Source organism: Leucopleurus acutus (assembly GCF_964270905.1).
Source record: "Leucopleurus acutus genome assembly, chromosome: X".
NCBI lineage: Eukaryota > Metazoa > Chordata > Mammalia > Artiodactyla > Delphinidae > Leucopleurus > Leucopleurus acutus.
In genome coordinates, this window is record NC_139148.1 from 19,137,646 (window position 1) to 19,157,257 (window position 19,612).

The 19,612-nt window shown below is 44.0% G+C and overlaps 1 protein-coding gene across 1 annotated transcript in view; it reads left to right on the plus strand.

Moving 5' to 3' along the window:
* LOC309978085 (melanoma-associated antigen B4-like) overlaps positions 1 to 18,947 on the plus strand; it is a gene marked incomplete at both ends in the record, with an annotated part of 118,653 nt that extends 99,706 nt beyond the window's left edge. The window contains one exon of the mRNA XM_082864427.1: positions 17,961 to 18,947. Within this exon, the coding sequence (XP_082720553.1) occupies positions 17,961 to 18,947 (987 nt within the window). The remainder of the gene's footprint in view (positions 1 to 17,960) is intronic.
* Positions 18,948 to 19,612: the final 665 nt, after the last annotated feature.

The window sequence follows — 19,612 nt, forward strand, 5'->3', positions numbered from 1 at the left end:
GAGAAAGAAGTAAAACTATCACTATTTACAGATAACATGATATTATATATAGAAAAGCCTAAAGATTCCACCAAAAAAACTGTTAGCAATAAATGGATTCGGTAAAGCTGCAGGATACAAAATCAATATACAAAAATCTGCTGCATTTCTATACACTAAAAATGAACTCTCAGAAAGAGTAATTAAGAAAACAATCCTGTTTACAATGGCAACAAAAGAATAAAATATCTAGGAATAAATTCAACCAAGGGGGTAAAAGACCTATACATTGAAAACTGTAAGACATTGAGTAAAGAAATAAAGACACAAATAAATGGAATAATATTCCATGCTCATGGACTGGAAGACTTAATATTGTTATAATGTCCATACTACCCAGAGCCATCTACAGATTCAATGCAATCCCTAGCAAAATTGTAAAGGTATTTTTCACAGAATAAACCTTCCTAAAATTTTATGGGACCACATAAGACCCCTAATAGCCGAGGCAATCTTGAGGAAGAAAAACAAAGCTGGAGGCATCGCACTCCCTGATTTCAAATATCACAAAGCTACAGTAATCAAAACAACATGGTTTGGGCATAAAAACAGACCCATAGAGAAATTGAACAGAATCAAGAACTGAAATAAACCCACACATACATGGTCATTTAATTTACAACAAAGGAGCAAAGAATACAATGGGGGAAAAGACAGTCTCTTTAATAAATGGTGTTGGGAAAATTGGACAGCCACACGCAAAAGAATGAAATGGGACCCCTATCTTACACCATCAACAAAAATGAAGTCAAAATGGATTATTAAAGACCTACACATAAGACCTGAAACCATAAAACTCCTATAAGTAAACATAGGCAGGAAGCTCCTTCACATTGGTCTGGATCAAACTAAAAAGCTCTGCACAGCAAAGGAAACCAACAAAATGAAAAGGCAGCCTTCCAAATGGGAAAAAAATATTTGTAAATCATGTATCTGATAAGGGGTCAATATCCTATATATATAAAGAACTCACACAACTCAATAGCAAAAGAAAAATCTGATTAAAAAATGGGTAGAAGATCTCAATACTTCTTAATACTTCTCAGTACTTCTAAAGACAACATACAGATGGTCAACAGGCACATGAAAAGATGCTCAATATCACTAATCACCAGGCAAATGCAAATCAAAACCACAGTGATTCCCTCACACCTGTTAGAATAGCTATCGTCAGAAAGACAAGAAATAAATGTTGGTAAGGATAGGAAAAAGGCAATCCTGGTGCATTGTTAGGGAGAATGTAAATTGATGCAGCCACTAAGGAAAACAGTATGGAGGTTTCTTAAAAAAAAAAAGTGAAAACAAAACAACCATATGATCCAGCAATTTTCCTTTTAAGTTTTTTACTCAAAGGAAACAAAAAACACTAACTCAAAAACATGTGTGCACCCCTACATTCATTGTGGCGTTATTTACAATACCCAAGACGTGCAAGCAACCTAAGTGCCCATCAATGGACAGATGGATAAAGAAATTGTTTATATATATATATATATATCATGGAATCTTAATTAGTCATAAAAAAGAAGGAAGTCTTGGCATTTGCAACAACATGGATGGACCTTGAGAGCATTTTGCTAAATGAAATATATCAGACAGAAAAAGACAAACACCAAATGATCTCACTTATGTGAAATTGCAAAAAACAAACAAACAAACAAAAAACCCCAAAAAACTCATAGATACAGAGAACAGGTTGGTGGTTGCCTGAGGCAAGGGGTGGGGGGTGGGCAAAACCAGTGAAGGAGGTCAAAAGGTACAAACTTCCAGTTACAAAATAAATCCTAGGGACATGATGTACAGCACAGTGACTATAGTTAATACTGTATTGTGTACTTGAAAGTTGCTAAGTGAATAGATCTTCAAGTTCTCATCACAAGAAAAAACTTGTAACTATGTATATGATGGATGTTAACTTGGCTTTTTCTGGTGATCATTTCCCAATATATAAACATCAAATCACTATGTTGTATAACTGAAACTAATAATGTTGTGTGTCAATTATACCTCAATGAAAAAATTAAAACAATAGAAAACCTCTTAGATGGTGCAGGTTCCGATTCTCAGTCAAGCAACTGCAATTCTTCCTGTCCCTTGAGTTTTGAGCTCGTTTAGAAAATGTAAAAATTAAATCTTGTTAGAGACTACACCTACCTGTGAAGGCCTTGAAATCCATGCCATGAAGATGAAAAACAAATCAGATCTCACTCCCTATCTTTAATTGTTGTCCAAGAGTTCTGCCCACACCAAGGATTCACACCACTGACCAAAGTTATTTGGGAGAAAGCTGAGTTTTCCCAATGCTTACCAGAATATCTCTGTTTATGGTAAGACCTTATGCTTGCATCGCACTTAACTTATTGATCACTGTCATCTCTGCTGACCTTCAAACCTCACCACAATTCTGGGAGGTGGGTATTACAGCCTCACTTACACAAATGAGGAAATTTAGGCTCAAAGGGTCTAACTGATAGGGAAATGATCCAATGACATAGACTGGTAGTTAGAAATGAAATCTAGTTCTAATTTACAGAAAACTAAGCTTGGGTTAGAGGGCTGAGGAATCATATCAAACTCCTCACTGTCTTAAACATAATACGTTTTGAGAAGTGGAATTGCCATTTCACATCGAATTAACCACATGGAACCCAGCCCAGGTTATCCCAAGGCAGATTAATGGAAGCAGAATTTGTTAAAATGCGTTTGAGGCTTCTTGAAGTACATATTATCGTATGTAAAGCTTTTACAGATTTTTTTTTTTTTTTTTTTTTTTGCGGTACGCGGGCCTCTCACTGTTGTGGCCTCTCCCGTTGCGGAGCACAGGCTCCGGAAGAGCAGGCTCAGCAGCCATGGCTCACGGGCCCAGCCGCTCCGCAGCATGTGGGATCTTCCCAGACTGGGGCACGAACCCGTATCCCCTGCATCGGCAGGCGGACTCTCAACCACTGTGCCACCAGGGAAGCCCAAGCTTTTACAGATTTTTGCTTTTAGTTTTTTGGTTTTTTCGTAATCAAGGATTGGCACATTGTATGATCTTTATATAAAGGCAGGGCTCTTTTCCCTGATAAGAGTCAGAAGCCTAAAACTTCATTAAATATTTACCATAATAAATCGCTTTAACATATCTCAGTTTGCTAAGTTGTTATCCATTAGTGTAATGTAAGCCAAATCTGTGGAAGGAGGTAGCTGAACTCAGTTTAAACCTATTAAGAAAATTTACTTACCCCTGAATTGACCTGTTTTGAACACTGAGCCCTATTTTCGGGAACAGACTAAGAAACAGATTCCAGCCTGAATATAACAGACTCTTTTTCCTTTAAATCTATGTGAGAAGCATAGAACTTTTACAGCTTTTATTTGAAGTTGCAACATGAAGTGATATTCTGTTGAACATTTTTCGGGTAGCTATGGCAACAATAATTATCACCACATACTACCAACCAAAATACCACCTGCATCCACCGTCTATTCTAAACTCTTAATTAAAAAGAAAAGCCCAGTTCAAATTTCCAGTTGGTAAATTTGGGAGAAAACTTCAAAAAAATGTTGGGAAACCTATTTAGGCTTTGCTTCTGTGTTTGGTTCATGGAGGTTTTTTTTTCGTCTCTCCCTTTCAGGACAACTTAAGTCTGACTATCTCTTCCTGCCCACACCAGGCCCACCCACACTGTTAAGTTTCTGGAGAAATATAGGTTTCAGCATTTCCTTTTCTAAGGAGTTAATCAGTAATGAAAGCTCCAGGCACCAAAAGAAAAGTACTCCTTTCAAACAATTATCTATGTGCATATGAATTTTAGGTATGTTTTTAGTTTCTCTGTAGGAAGGAAGGAGAGAAGGTAGGGGGATGGAAAACAGGAAAAGGAGGTGAAGACTGAAGAGAAAGGAAGCTAGGAAAAGGAAAATAGAGAGAAGGCAATAGGGTGAAGGCAACAAGGAAAAGGAGCCCATGATCAAAAAAGGGAGCAAGCTGTTTAAATCTGTGAGGGCAAGGCAAGGGGGGAAGCATGCACGATCCATGGCAAGTCACAACAGGCTTCAGACAGGCTGAGAATGGAAGATTCTACACCAGACTGATTGCAGAAACTGGATCTCGTTCTTCACTCCACCCAATTTCTGTGCCCTTTGCTCCGTAAGTTTCCAGTACCCACCTACTCCTACTCACTTTGACTTGCATTCGCCAATAGGATATGAACAAACATGATGCAAGCAGATACTTGACAAGTGCTTGTGCAAGTAGGCTTGCTTGCTCCTGTCCTTTGCCATTGCTTCAAGAACATTCTTGGGCCAGCCTGCTGGAAAATGAGAGACACGTAGAGCAGAGCTGAAGTGCTCCTGTCTTTCCAGCCAAGGCCATCTTAGATCAGCTAATAGCCAGCATACCAAGATATCTCTGAGCAAGCCCAGCCAGTATCAAGAAAGCTGCCTTGGTTAAATGTCACCTGACTAGAGACACAGGAGCAAGCCCTGCCTGGATCAGCTAAATAAATGTATGTTGTTGTATGTCACCAAAAACTTTATTATGCAGCATTACTGTGGCAACAGATAACTGATTCAGGTACACACCCTGTTAATCAAGGACTTTCATGCTATCCCCAGTACATTAAATGCTTTCTCATGCATAATGTTGTAAATCAGTGTCAGAAGTTCATAGGGGAAAAATAGAAGATAGAATGATCCCAAAGTAAGTACAGTAAATGCAAATTTTTGAACATGATAGGTGTTGCTAGCCACCAAAATAAAACCCAGGGCATTCTCCAAAGTAAGGTCATTAAGATTCTAGAACTACATACAACTTGGAAAAGACCCAGCCAATCCTGTTGGAGGTTAAATTGAATTTAAGTAATTAAAAAGATACAAGCAACCTTTACTCGCAGACACTAATGCCGCAGCAACTAATGGACTGAAGAGTTCACAAATTCTCAGGTGCCCTCTTAATTGCAGCTGAATAGCTTTAACAATAAAAGCAGTTTTCTCCAACTGTGGGCTTGAGGGTGAACAGGGTAGGTGATCTCTGGTGAATGTGCGCTGCCAACTGCAAGAACAGAGGGTAGCAGCTGTGACCAACACCACACTCCCGAGCTTACCGTATAAGAAACAAGTGAATTGTCATTGGAGCAAAAACATACCTTGAAAATATATGTGGAAGAGCACCTGCATTCACCTTCCAGAAAGTGTACTGTACAAAGAAAAACACAGCTGAAAATAGACAATATAAGCAAGTAGGATGAAAGTGTTTCTTTTCCTATAAAGCTGGGTTAAATTTTCTTTCAAGTGAGAAGTGCTTCTGGGGGTTGGGGGGGGATTAGAGGGTCATCTGCAAAGGGGAGGTCTGTGTACGAAGTACGTAAGACAATATTCGCTCAATCCCAGACCATGTGCTTAATCAAAGACCCTCTTAGGTATGCAGCTGAATAAACCAAGCACCATCGTGTTGCAATAACATAAAATGGATTTTTGATTGACTGCAGTAATCAGGGAACAGTGGCATGAACAATCCCTGCATCATTTTATTATGACCTTGGAATGCACTTCTTTGATTGACAATAACTTGAAAGAAGGAAAAAAGACCTTCGGAGAATCTAAAGCATTTCCAATTTTGTATTCTGAGCCTTGTACAACTCATATGTGGCCCCCATGGCATGGGAGAAATCACCAGTATCTCTCCTCAGCAGCTGGAACCCTACTCTGTCTTACACCTTCCTTGGGTAGGTGGTAGAGGATGGAGAAGCTAACTGTTGGGTTTACAAGGTCTCTTCTAATGTTGTGACGGGTGGCAAGACGGCTGACTCTCACTCCTTGAACCCCTTTCCTTCTTCCCTAGTTATTAATGGTTTCCAGATACCAGCAAAATAGTTCAGAGGACATCAGAGGACTCCACTGAAAAGCAATGAAGCTTCAAACCCCTTAAGATTTGTTCATTCTTCCATCCAACCATTCAGCAAACTCAGTTCAAACACTGAACACCTACTGTGTGCCTACCACGTGTAAAGTGCTGTGGAAACACTGATGGACAAAGCTTATGACCTTTTTGGAGGACATACTAGACAAGTGTGTGTTTGTGCCGGGCTGGGAGAGAGACAGCAAGAGAAAACTAAGTACTTACAATACAGTACTGGGGTACCACAGTGGAGAGTGTATAAGTGGTTATGGAGGCATTAGGGAAGGACTCCCCAAATTCACCTGAGGAGTGGCATTAGGGAGTCTTCAAGGTGGAAAAGAGAAAAGAGGGCAGGCCGTTCTTTAAGAGTAAGCAACAAAATCAGGCAGAAAATGAAAAGCTGACATAAATGATACATTAAAGTGGGTCTGGTCTCAGAAGTCCAACCAACTGACCAACCCATATTGCCCTTAGACCTCCATTAATAGGCTCTAAAACCTCAAATTTTATAACTTAGAACTATGGATGTATGTGAATATAGAAAAGTTTTAGCCTGAACAACTGCTACAATTACGTCGGCCTGATTTATTTGTTGGGGATCTGTTAGATTCCAGAAACTGTGCTAGTTATGGTGCCTTATTTGTTTAAAAGAAGGGTGGGTGTTTTGTTTTACTTCCTTCAATTCACATGAATGAGATTTACAATGATAGATTTAGCAGCCTTTTCATAACTATTTGAACAATGAAATACTTTAGATTTAAATTTTGCTCTCTAAAAATAAGATACTGCTTTTATTTTGGGGGAAAAAGGTAGGTTAGTAAAGAAAACTAAATGAGGAATTTTCTTGCCGCTGAAAGTATGACTTTAAGGTTGTTACAGGGCTAGTCAGGTAGACTTTTAACCCCAAATATTTCTTTTTCTTTTTCCCCGGTGAATAGGTTTTCTTTTTTTGCCCTTAATAAAGGCCAAGGAAACTTGCCACTGGCTAAGGAGAAGGCACACAGACTCAAATACAGTGCCTTTTCTTAAATGAGGTCCTTGGATTTATGGGTTAACTGCATTACAGGGCCAGGCAAGTGCATTTTGTCATTACCACCTGACTTTTCTGCTTCTTCACTTTGTGGAGAGCAAATTCAAAGCTGACTACAAAAAGCCAACTGCGACACTTTCAAGAACATTCCCAAAATACACTATGGACCATAAACAAATTTAAGCCAAGGAAAAGATAAGAGGCCATATTTTACAGAGTAGAGACTATAATTTAGTGTTTATGGGATTTCTCTGAAGTTGAAAATGAAGAGTAGTCAACCTGTGGATGCCATTTAATCCATCCAGTAATCCCGTGACGTAGGCATTATCACTATTTTACAAGTGGGAAAACTAAGGCTCAGCCAACATTAGGCGAAAGCCGTTAAGTAGCCAAGACTGAGCTATAGGACTGATAGGCTTCAAAAACCATTCTTTTTCTAACATTCCCTATGATTAAACCATTTTCTGTTTGATTTGATAATTAACTTACTCGATTCTGGGGATGTTGACGAACTAGTTATAAGACTACTACAGCTGGAGATTGATAAAACAAAACATAGACTGAGGAGCTTCAAGATGGCGGAAGAGTAAGACGCAGAGATCACCTTCCTCCCCACAAATACATCAGAAATACATCTACATGTGGAAAAACTCCTAGAGAACACCTACTGAACACTGGCAGAAGACCCCAGACCTCCCAAATGGCAAGAAACTCCCCACGTACCTGGGTAGGGCAAAAGAAAAAAGAAAGAACAGAGACAAAAGGATAGGGTCGGGACCTGCACCAGTGGGAGGGAGCCGTGAAGGAGGAAAAGTTTCCACACACTAGGAAGCCCCTTCGCGGGCGGCGACTGTGGGTGGTGGAGGGGGGGAAGCTTCGGAGCCACAGAGGAGAGCACAGCAACAGGGGTGCAGAGGGCAGAGCAGAGAGATTCCCGCACAGAGGATCCGTGCCGACCAGCACTCACCAGCCCGAGAGGCTTGTCTGCTCACCTGCCGGGGCAGGTGGGAGGTGGGAGCTGAGGCTCGGGCTTCGGAGGTCGGAACCCAGGGAGAGGACTGGGGTTGGCTGCGTGAACACAGCCTGAAGGGGTTAGTGTGCCACAGCTAGCCAGGACGGAGTCCGGGAAAAAGTATGGAGCTGCCGAAGAGGCAAGAGACTTTCTTCCCTCTTTGTTTCCTGGTGCACGAGAGGGGATTCAGAGCACTGCTTAAAGGAGCTCGAGATGGGTGCGAGCCACAGCTATCACTGCGGACCCCAGAGACGGGCATGAGACGCTAAGGCTGCTGCTGCAGCAACCAAGAAGCCTGTGTGCAAGTACAGGTCACTCTCCACACCTCCCCACCCGGGAGACTGTGCAGCCCGCCACTGCCAGAGTCCCGTGATCCAGGGACAACTCCCCTGGGAGAACGCAGGGTGCGCATCAGGCTGGTGCAACTTCCCACCGGCCTCTGCTGCTGCAGGCTCACCCCGCATCCGTATGCCTCCCTCCCCCCGGCCTGAGTGAGCCAGAGCCCCCGAAGCAGCTGCTCCTTTAACCCCTGTCTGAGCGAAGAACAGACGCCCTCAGGCGACCTACAGGCAGAGTTGGGGCCAAATCCAAAACTGAACCCCAGGGAGCTGTGCGAACAAAGAAGAGAAAGGGAAATCTCTCCCAGCAGCCTCAGGAGCAGCGGATTAAATCTCCACAATCAACTTGATGTACCCTGCATCTGTGGAATAACTGAATAGACAACGAATCATCCCAAATTGAGGAGGGGGACTTTGGGAGCAACGATACGAATTTTTTTTTCTGTTTTTCTATTTTTTGTGAGGGTGCATGTGTATGCTTCTGTGTGTGATTTTGTCTGTACAGCTGTGCTTTTACCATTTGTCCTAGGGTTCTGTCTATTTTTCTTTTCGTTACTTAAAAAATTTTTTTCTTAATACTTGTTTTATTTTTTTAATTTTATCTTCTTCCTTTCTTTTTTTCCCCTCCCTTTTATTCTGAGCCGTGTGCAGGACTGGCTCTTGGTGCTCCAAACAGGCGTCAGGGCTATACCACTGAGGTGGGAGAGCCAAGTTCAGGACACTGGTCTACAAGAGACCTCCCAGCTCCACATCATATAAAATGGCAAATATCTCCCAGAGATCTCCATCTCAACGCCAAGACCCAGTTCCACTCAACGACCAGTAAGCTACAGTGCTGGACACCTCATGCCAAACAACTAGCAAGACAGGAACACAATCCCATCCATTACCACAGCGGCTGCCTAAAATCATAATAAGGCCACAGACACCGCAAAACACACCACCAGACGTGGACCTGCCCACCAGAAAGACAAGATCCAGCCTCATCCACCAGAACACAGGCACCAGTCCCCTCCACCAGGAAGCCTACAGAACCCACTGAACCAACCTTAGCCACTGGGGGCAGACATCAAAAACAGCGGGAACTACGAACCTGCAGCCTGCGAAAAGGAGACCCCAAACACAGTAAATTAAGCAAAATGAGAAGACAGAGAAACACACAGCAGATGAAAAGCAAGGCAAAAACCAATCAAACCTAACAAATGCAGAGGAAATAGGCAGCTTACCTGAAAAAGAATTCAGAATAATGAGAGTAAAGTTGATCCAAAATCTTGGAAATAGAATGCAGAAAATACAAGAAACGTTTAAGAAGGACCTGAAAGAACTAAAGAGCAAACAAACAGTGATGAACAACACAATAAATGAAATTAAAAATTCTCTAGAAAGAATCAATAACAGAATAACTGAGGCAGAAGAATGGATAAGTGACCTGGAAGATAAAAGACTGAGAATAACTACTGCAGAGCAGAATAAAGAAAGAAGAATGAGGGCTTCCCTGGTGGCGCAGTGGTTCGGAGTCCCCCTGCCGATGCATGGGACACGGGTCTGTGGCCCATTCCGGGAGGATCCCGCATGCCGCAGAGTGGCTGGGCCCAAGAGCCATGTCCGCTGGGCCTGTGCTCCGCAACAGGAGAGGCCACAGCAGTGAGAGGCCCGCGTACCACAAAAAGAAAGAAAGAAAGAAAGAAAGAAGAATGAAAAGAATTGAAGACAATCTCAGAGACCTCTAGGACACCATTAAACACACAAACATTCGAATTATACTGGTCCCAGAAGAAGAGGAAAAGAAAGCGACTGAGAAAATATTTCAACAGATTATAATTGAAAACTTCCATAATATGGGAAAGGAAAGAGTTAATCAAGTCCAGGAAGCACAGAGAGACCCATACAGGATAAATCCAAGAAGAAATACGCCTACAGAGATATTAATCAAAGGATCAAAAATTCAATAAAGAAGAACAAATATTAAAAGCAGCAAGGGAAAAACAACAAATAACACATAAGGGAATCCCCATAAGGTTAACAGCTGATCTTTCAGCAGGAACTGTGCAAGCCAGAAGGGAGTGGCAGGACATATTTAAAGTGATGAAGGAGAAAAACCTACAACCAAGATTACTCTACCCAGCAAGAATCTCATTCAGATTTCACGGAGAAATTAAAATCTTTACAAACAAGCAAAAGCTAAGAGAATTCAGCACCACCAAACCAGCTTTACAACAAATGCTAAAGGAACTTCTCTAGGCAGGAAACACAAGACAAGGAAAACACCTACAATAATAAACCCAAAACAATTAAGAAAATGGGAATAGGAACATACATACCGAGAATTACCTTAAATGTAAATGGACTAAATGCTCCAACCAAATACACAGATTGGCTGAATGGATACAAAAACAAGACCCATTTATATGCTGTCTACAAAAGACCCACTTCAGACCTAGGGACACACAGACTGAAAGTGAGGGGATGGAAAAAGATATTCCATGCAAATGGAAATCAAAAGAAAGCTGGAGTAGCAATTCTCATATCAGACACAATAGACTTTAAAACAAAGACTATTACAAGAGACAAAGAAGGACATTACATAATGATCAAGGAATCAATCAAAGAAGAAGACATAAAAATTGTACATATTTATGCACCCAACACAGGAGCACCTCAATACGTAAGGCAAAAACTAACAGCCATAAAAGGGGAAAATGACAGTAACACAATCATAGTAGGGGACTTTAATACCCCACTTTCACCAATGGACAGATCATCCAAAATGAAAATAAGGAAACACAAACTTTAAATACCTAAAACAAGATGGATTTAACTGATATTTATAGGACATTCCATCCACAAACAACAGAATACACAGTCTTCTCAAGTGCTCCTGGAACATTCTCCAGGACCGATCACATCTTGGGTCACAAATCAAGCCTTGGTAAATTTAAGAAAATTGAAATCGTATCAAGAATCTTTCCGACCACAACGCTATGAGACTAGATATCAATTACAGGAAAAAATCCGTAAGAAATACAAAAACATGGAGGATAAACAACACACTACTTAATCAACAGATCACTGAAGAAATCAAAGAGGAAATCAAAAAATACCTAGACACAAATGACAATGAAACCCGATGCCCCAAAACCTATGGGATGCAGCAAAAGCAGTTCTAAGAGGGAAGTTTACAGCAATAAAATCCTACCTCAAGAAACAAGAGAAATCTCAAATAAACAATCTAACCTTACACATAAAGCAATTAGAGAAAGAAAACAAAAAAGCCCAAAGTTAGCAGAAGAAAAGAAATCATAAGGATCAGATCAGAAGTAAATAAAAAGAAATGATAGCAAAGATCAATAAATTTAAAAGCAGCTTCTTTGAGAAGACAAAATTGACAAACCATTAGCCAGACGTATCAAGAAAAAAAGTGAGAAGACTCAAATCAATAAAATTAGAAATGAAAAAGGGTAACAACTGACAATGCAGAAATACAAAGGATCATGAGAGATGACTGCAAGCAACTCTATGCCAATAAAATGGACAACCTGGAAGAAATGGACAAATTCTTAAAATGCACAACCTTGCGAGACTGAACCAGGAAGAAATCGAAAACTTGAATAGGCCTATCACAAGCACTGAAATTGAAACTGCAATTAAGAATCTTCCAACAAACAGCATCAAAGGGCCAGATGGCTTCACAACGAATTCCATCAAACATTTCGAGAACAGCTAACACCTATCCTTCTCAAACTCTTCCAAAATATAGCAGAAGGAGAAACACTCCCAAACTCATTCTACGAGGCCACCATCACTCTGATACTAACACCACACAAAGATGTCACAAAGAAAGAAAACTACAGGCCAATATTACTGATGAATATAGATGCAAAAATTCTCAACAAAATACTAGTAAACAGAATCCAACAGCACATTAAAACGAACATACACCATGATCCAGTGGGGTTTATCCCAGGAATACAACGATTCTTCAATATATGCAAATCAATCAATGTGATACACCATATTAACAAACTACAGGAGAAACACCATACGATCATCTCAATAAACGCAGAGAAAGTTTTCGACAAAGTTCAACACCCATTGATAATAAAAACCCTCCAGAAAGTAGGCATAGAGGGAACTTTCCTCAACATAATAAAGGCCATATATGACAAACCCACAGCCAACATCGTCCTCAAAGGTGAAAAACTGAAACCATTTCCATTAAATCAGGAACAAGACAGCATTGCCCACTCGCACCACTACTATTCAACATAGTTTTCGAAGTTTTAACCACAGCAATCAGAGAAGAAAAAGGAATTCAAATAGCAAAAGAAGAAATAAAGCTCTCACGGTTTACAGATGACATGATACTCAACATAGAGAACCTTGAAGATGCTACCAGAAAACTACTAGAGCTAATCAATGAATTTGGTAAAGTAGCAGGATACAAAATTAATGCACATAAATCTCTTGCGTCCCTATACATTAATGATGAAAAATCTGAAACTGAAGTTAAGAAAACACTCCCATTCACGATTGCAACAAAAAGAATGAAATATCTAGGAATAAACTTACCTAAGGAGACAAAAGACCTGAAGGCAGAAAATTATAAGACACTGATGAAAGAAATTAAAGATGATACAAATAGATGGAGAATATACCATGTTCTGGGACCGGAAAAATCAAACATTGTGAAAATGACTCTACTACCCAAAGCAATCTACAGATTCAATGCAATCCCTATCAAACTACCACTGGCATTTTTCACAGAATTAGAACAAAAAATTCCACAATTTGTATGGAAACACAAAAGACCCTGAAGAGCCAAAGTAATCTTGAGAAAGAAAAACGGAGCTGGAGGAATCAGGCTCCCTGACATTAGACTATACAACAAAGCTACAGTGATCAAGATAGTATGGTACTGGCACAGAAACACAAATATTGATCAATGAAACAGGATAGAAAGTCCAGAGATAAACCCACGCACATATGGTCACCTTATCTTTGATAAAGGAGGCAAGAATATACAGTGGAGAAAAGACAGCCTCTTCAACAATTTGTGCTGGGAAAACTGGACAGCTACATGTACAAGAATGAAATTAGAACACTCCCTAACACCATACACAAAAATAAACTCAAAATGGATTAAAGACCTAAATGTAAGGCCAGACACCATCAAACTCTTAGAGGAAAACATAGGCAGAACACTGTATGACATAAATCACAGCAAAACCCTTTTTGACCCACCTCCTAGAGAAATGGAAATAAAAACAAAAACAAACAAATGGGACCTAATAAAACTTAAAAGCTTTTGCACACCTAAGGAAACCATAAACAAGATGAAAAGACAGCCTTCAGAATGGGAGAAAATATTTGCAAATGAAGGCACTGACAAAGGATTAATCTCCAAAACATACAAGCAACTAATGCAGCTCAAAATGAAAAAAACAAACAACCCAATCCAAACATGGGCAGAAGACCTAAACAGAAACGGCTCCAAAGAAGACATATAGATTGCCAACAGACACATGAAAGAATGCTCAACATCATTAATCATTAGAGAAATTCAAATCAAAAGTACACTGCAATATCATCTCACACTGGTCAAAATGGCCATCATCAAAAAATCTACACACAGTAAATGCTGGAGAGGGTGTGGAGAAAAGGGAACCCTCTTGCACTGTTGGTGGGAATATAAATTGATACAGCCACTATGGAGAACAAAATAGACGTTCCTTAAAAACCTAAAAACTATCATATGACCCAGCAATCCCACTACTGGGCATATACCCTGAGAAAACCATAATTCAAAAAGAGTCATGTACCAAAATATTCATTGCAGCTCTATTTACAATAGGCAGGACATGGAAGCAACCTAAGCGTCCATCAAGAGATGAATGGATAAAGAAAATGTGGCACATATATACAATAGAATATCACTCAGTCATAAAAAGGAACAAAACTGAGGTATGTGTAGCAAGGTGGATGGACCTAGAGACTATCATACACAGTGAAGTAAGTCAGAAAGAGAAATACAAATACCGTATGCTAACACATATTAATGGAACATAAAAAATAAATATTAAAAAAAAGATGGTCATGAAGTACCTAGAGGCAAGACGGGAATAAAGACATAGACCTACTGGAGAATGGACTTGAGGATACGAGGAGTGGAAAGGGTAAGCTCGGACAAAGTGCAAGAGTGGCATGGACATATATACAGTACTAAACGTAAAAGAGAGAGCTAGTGGGAAGCAGCCGCAAAGCACAGGGAAATCGGCTCGGTGCTTTGTGACCACATAGAGGGATGGGATAGGGAGGGTGGGAGAGAGGGAGATGCAAGAGGGAGGATATATGGGAACATATGTATACGTATAACTGATTCACTTTGTTATGAAGCAGAAACTAACACACCATTGTAAAGCAATTATACTCCAATAAAGTTGTTTAAAAAAAACAAAACAAAAGCAAAAAGATAATACACAATAGACAAAAGCAAAAATATAAAAAACATACCTAGAAAGAAACCATACAAAAATGTATATATTCTACATGGAGGCAACAATAAGAATTTCCTCATTGACTTAGGAAAAAAAAGTCTCAACCAGAATAGTATGTTATGTGTATTCCTGAGGCACAGATATTGTAAGAATATCAATTTTCCTTAACTTATTTACAGATATAGTACCTCATCCATAGCAGGTGATAACAATCAAACATGGGCTACTCTTTCCTGTACCCAAAATCAACCATGGAAACATTACAGAAGGAATAAAGAAAAAACATTAACAAACGCAAAAACACAAAACTAAATAATCCCTGAGGGACAATAAGTCTCCACTGAACTAGAACCTGAGTGTGGGCAGGTAGGGGGATGCCCTGAATTCGAGACAGGTCTGTAGCCTGCAAGAGAGGCAGGTGACAGGATTGATTAGAGAAAAGCCTATAACGTTGAGCCCTTGATTCTTCCACTGTGCTCTGGGACCATGAGTCTCTACTGCTTCACTGAAGGAATCTGAGGCAGCATTTCAGAGCCCGCATGCCACGACTGTGGGACACCAAAGATTGGGCTGGATGTGGCAGTATGGTCCACAGGCTGTGAAATAACCATCTGAAACTTTCTTAGTGCATGACAACTGGCCTTTTTAAGTGATCATCTTAATAGACTATCGCACACGGACTAAAAGAGAAAAGCAAGTAACACAGTAGTTGTACAAAAGGACAGAAATTCATTTCTGAACTTTTGGGCAATGCCCCTGATGTCAACAAAGAGAGACCACAGTGGGAACTGTCAGGCTAAGGCGCCCCTTCACTAACTCCTCTGGGATTCTGTGGGGCATGGCTGGGGACAGGGATGGATTCATACCAGAGAAGGAAGGAATCGCAGGCCCCGCCAGCAGTCGATGTGAGGACCTTGAGTGAGACCTGACGGGCTCCAAACCACAGAAGAGAGTCTCGCCTCCTTTCCCCTCAGCTCATCTTACCTGCAGCAGCCATGTCTGGGAGGCTCCAGGCAGAAGAGTCCAGATGAGATGTGCCTGCACTTCACACCAGCAGTCTCAGGGAGTTGATGTCTTTGATGTGAGACCTTGGCCTCAGGTCAGCAGACGGGAGGTAGCCCAGCACCTACAGGGAGTCAAGAGAAGACACTGAGAGAGGATTGAGAGCAGCATCCACCGCAGAAGAGGGGGCCCCAAAGCGCCCTCACTGTCAGTCTCGGGGGACCCAGGCATGGCTGTGAGGCTCAGGGCCCCAGATACTTCCGGCTGAGGGCGCCGACAGAAATGAGAGCCAAGGTGTGACGCCTGCTGACTCAGCTCAGCAGAGGGAAATGTCCCAGGACCCGCCAAGAGTCAATGGAAGGCCCTCGTGCCAGGCCTACGGGAAGCTCCCCCGGAACCACCCCCCACCCCCAGTCCCGCCCTGCCCCGGCCCGGCCCCGCCCCGGGCCCGCCCCTGCTGTCCTCCTGGACCCCAGATGCGCATGACCGGATGTGACTTCCTCGTAACCGCGCTGTGGGGGCGCGCCATTTTTGAGAGCTGCCGTCCGGCGAAGGTGAGCCACGGGAGGAGTGCCACGTCTAGTCAGGTGTCAAGGTGTGAGGTGACCCCAGTTAGAAGTGCGGGGACACGCCCCCGACACCCCCAATCCCCATTCCCTCCGAAAAGAGGCGGCCACACAGGCCCCGCCCACCGCGCCCCTGCTCTCGGCCCCAGAGGCTCGGGCCTGGCTGTTAGGCCCAAAGTCCATCCGCTTCCCCCGCGGGGTCTCGGGCAAGGAAGGCCTCGCTCTGAGGCTGGTGGACCCTGGCTCAGCTCAGTAGAGGGAGCGCCCCAGGCCCTGTGGCGTGAAGGACGGGACCCTCGTGGGGACCGAGGGGCTCCACACCCCAGAATGGCGGCCACGCGGACCCCGCCCCTGACGTCGGCCTGGGAGCCTCCGGGCAGGTCTAAAGACTGAGGGGCTCCCTCAGTGCGAACGCGGACGGACGGACAGACGCGGGAGGCCCAGGGAGGAGGCGGCCTTGTCCTGAGGGGCTGGCCGCAGGTCAGCAGAGGGAGGATTTCCAGGGCACGGGAGGAGTCAGGGCGAGGAGCGTCCTCCCCGTCGCAAGGGCACCTCAGAACCCCTCCCCTGTTGTCAGCCGCTTCCTTCTGGCCACACACGGAGGAGGGAGGGCTGCTGTCTGAGAGGGGAGGTGCAGGCCCGCAGCAGGCGCGTCCCTAAGCACTCCCAAGAGTCAGCCCAAGCCCCTGAGTGAGGGCCAGTGGGGCCGCCAGCCACAGGGCCTCGACTGTGTGCCGCACGCTGCAGGCCTGGCAAAACTCTGCCACGTGCGGCCGCGTGGTCACCCTCACCGCCTCCCAATGAGACGCAAGGAGGTGCCGGCACTGGTGCGAGCAGATGGCCCTGGGGGCAAGACAGGAGCTCCAGGCTGCACCGGCCGTCCAGGGAGGACCCCGAGTGAGGACTGAGGGAGTCACCCACCCCGAAGAGAAGGGACAAGAGCGAATATGGCCCGTCCCCTCCTGTCAACCCTTAGACTCCCAAGAAAGGACTGTCAGGCTGAGACTGCCCGTAATTTCCTCTGCCAGGTCCGAGGGAGGTGAGAGCGTTGTTCTGAAGGGGCAGCCACCAGGCAGCAGAAGGGAGGGTCCCAGGACCCTTCGGTGGTGGGCTGAACGCTCCCTCCTTTCCTCCTCCTGGGTGTCATGGAAGATGGTGGTGTCAACTTCAGAGCAGCAGAGGGGAGGGGGTGGGGGTGTCTTGCCAACAACTGTCATCCTGACTCTGAATGGGAACTGCGGGGACCTACCTCCCCTGCCAGCCCCCACTGTCACCCCCGTACCGCCCAGGCAGGGCTGGCTGGCTGTGCCCCAAGGCTCACTCTACCGTCCGCCACAGGGGTCTCAGGGGACAGGCTGAGCAGGAGAACAGGAGCCCTGTGGGTCCTCAAGCAGTGCCCTCAAGGACCCTGCAGAGGCGGCCTTGGTTAAAGCCAGGGAGGAATCTCCCCGCTGAAGGTGCTCACAGCATCTCCTTGTCCCTCCCCCAGGTGCCCTCGTTGCCTGCCTTCCTGTGCACACTCCCGCCTGCTGGCCCTGACCTGTGTCATCATGCCTCGGCGCCGGAGGAACAAGCGCCATGGCCGCAAGAAACGCCACCAGGCCCGGGGGGAGACTCAGAGTCTCAAGGGTGCCCAGGCCACTGAGGCGGCGGCGGCGGCAGAAGAGATACAAGAGTCGCCGTCTTCCCCCGCTTCTGTTTCTCGGGATACTTCCCCGAGCTCCCCTGCTGCTGGCACTCACCAGGAGCCTCAGGGAGCCCCAGCCACGAGCTCTCGTGATGAAGGAGTTTCATGCCCAGGATCTGAAGAGGGTGCCCAGAGCCAAGATGAGAAAAGTGCAGGTACCTCCCAGGCAGCACCTTCCGTTCGCAGCAGTTGCAGAGATCCTCTGAGAAGGAAGTCCACAATGTTCGTGGAGATCCTGCTGGAGAAGTACATAACGAAGGAGCCCATCCTGCAGGCAGCACTGCTGAAGACTCTCAACAAGAAGTACAAGAAGCACTTCCCTCAGATCCTCAGCAGAGCCTCTAATATCATGGAGGCTGTCTTTGGCCTTGAGCTGAAGGAAGTCGACCCCAGCAGTCACTCCTACGCCCTCATCAGCAAGATGGTCCTCCCCAGCGACGCAAGTCCGAGTGATGAGTTCAGGATGCCCACGTCCGGCCTCCTGATGACTGTCCTGGGCGCGATCTTCATGAAGGGCAACCGTGCCACCGAAGAGGAGCTCTGGAAATTCCTCAATGCGTTGGGTTACCATGCTGGGAGGAGGCACTTGATCTTCGGGGATCCCGGGAGGCTCATCAGCAAAGATTTCGTGCAGCAGAAGTACCTGACGTACCGCCAGGTGCCCGACAGCGATCCTCCACGCTATGAGTTCCTGTGGGGCCCGAGAGCCCACGCTGAAACCAGCAAGATGAAAGTGCTGGAGTTTTTGGCCAAGATCATCGGTACCGTCCCCAGTGCCTTACCAGATCTCTATGAGGAGGCTCTGAAAGATGAGGAAGAGAGAGCCGCGGCCAGGGCTGCAGCTGTTGCAGAGGGCAGAGCCCCTTCCAAGGCCAAGGCCCGCAGCTCCTCCCACATGTAGCGGGGGAGGCCGCGGGCAGTTAGCTCACTTTGTTTTGGAAGAAAGCAGTCAGGCTCCTAAATAGTGCAGAGTAGTAGGGGTGGAGGGAACAAAGTATAGATCTTATTTATCTTCCTGTTTTAAACTAGTAATTTCTATATATTATTGATTGATTTAGGTTTTTTCAAATGTTTTTTTCTTCTAATAGTGTGTTTTCTTAAGAATAGGAATTCGTGAATGACCATTGCTTGCATATTTACTGCTGTTTAAAGAGTTCTAAAGTTACAGTTTTGGTATATGTAAAAGGAATTCACAAACCATCTATATTTTCTGTATGATCCAGAAGTAGAAAACATGGCACTGCAATAGACATTGTCATGGAAATGTGAAAGGCGACCACAAAATATTTAGGAACAGAAAATGGAGAAAACAGAGTAAAAGCCATTTAACTCGTGGTCTGCCTTACTTCGTTTAAACTTTCTTTTGGTAGAAATAAAAGATACTTTGACTGATTTAGCTCATTTGTGAGTATTTGTTTCTTTTGCCCTAGTGCACTGCATATTCTCTGCTACCTACTGGATTAAAAATAAACTCTGATGGGAGGGTGGTACTTTGGGGTTCATAATAATCATATCATAACTGCCATTCATCAAAAACCCAATATTGCGTAATGAGTATGCCACTGC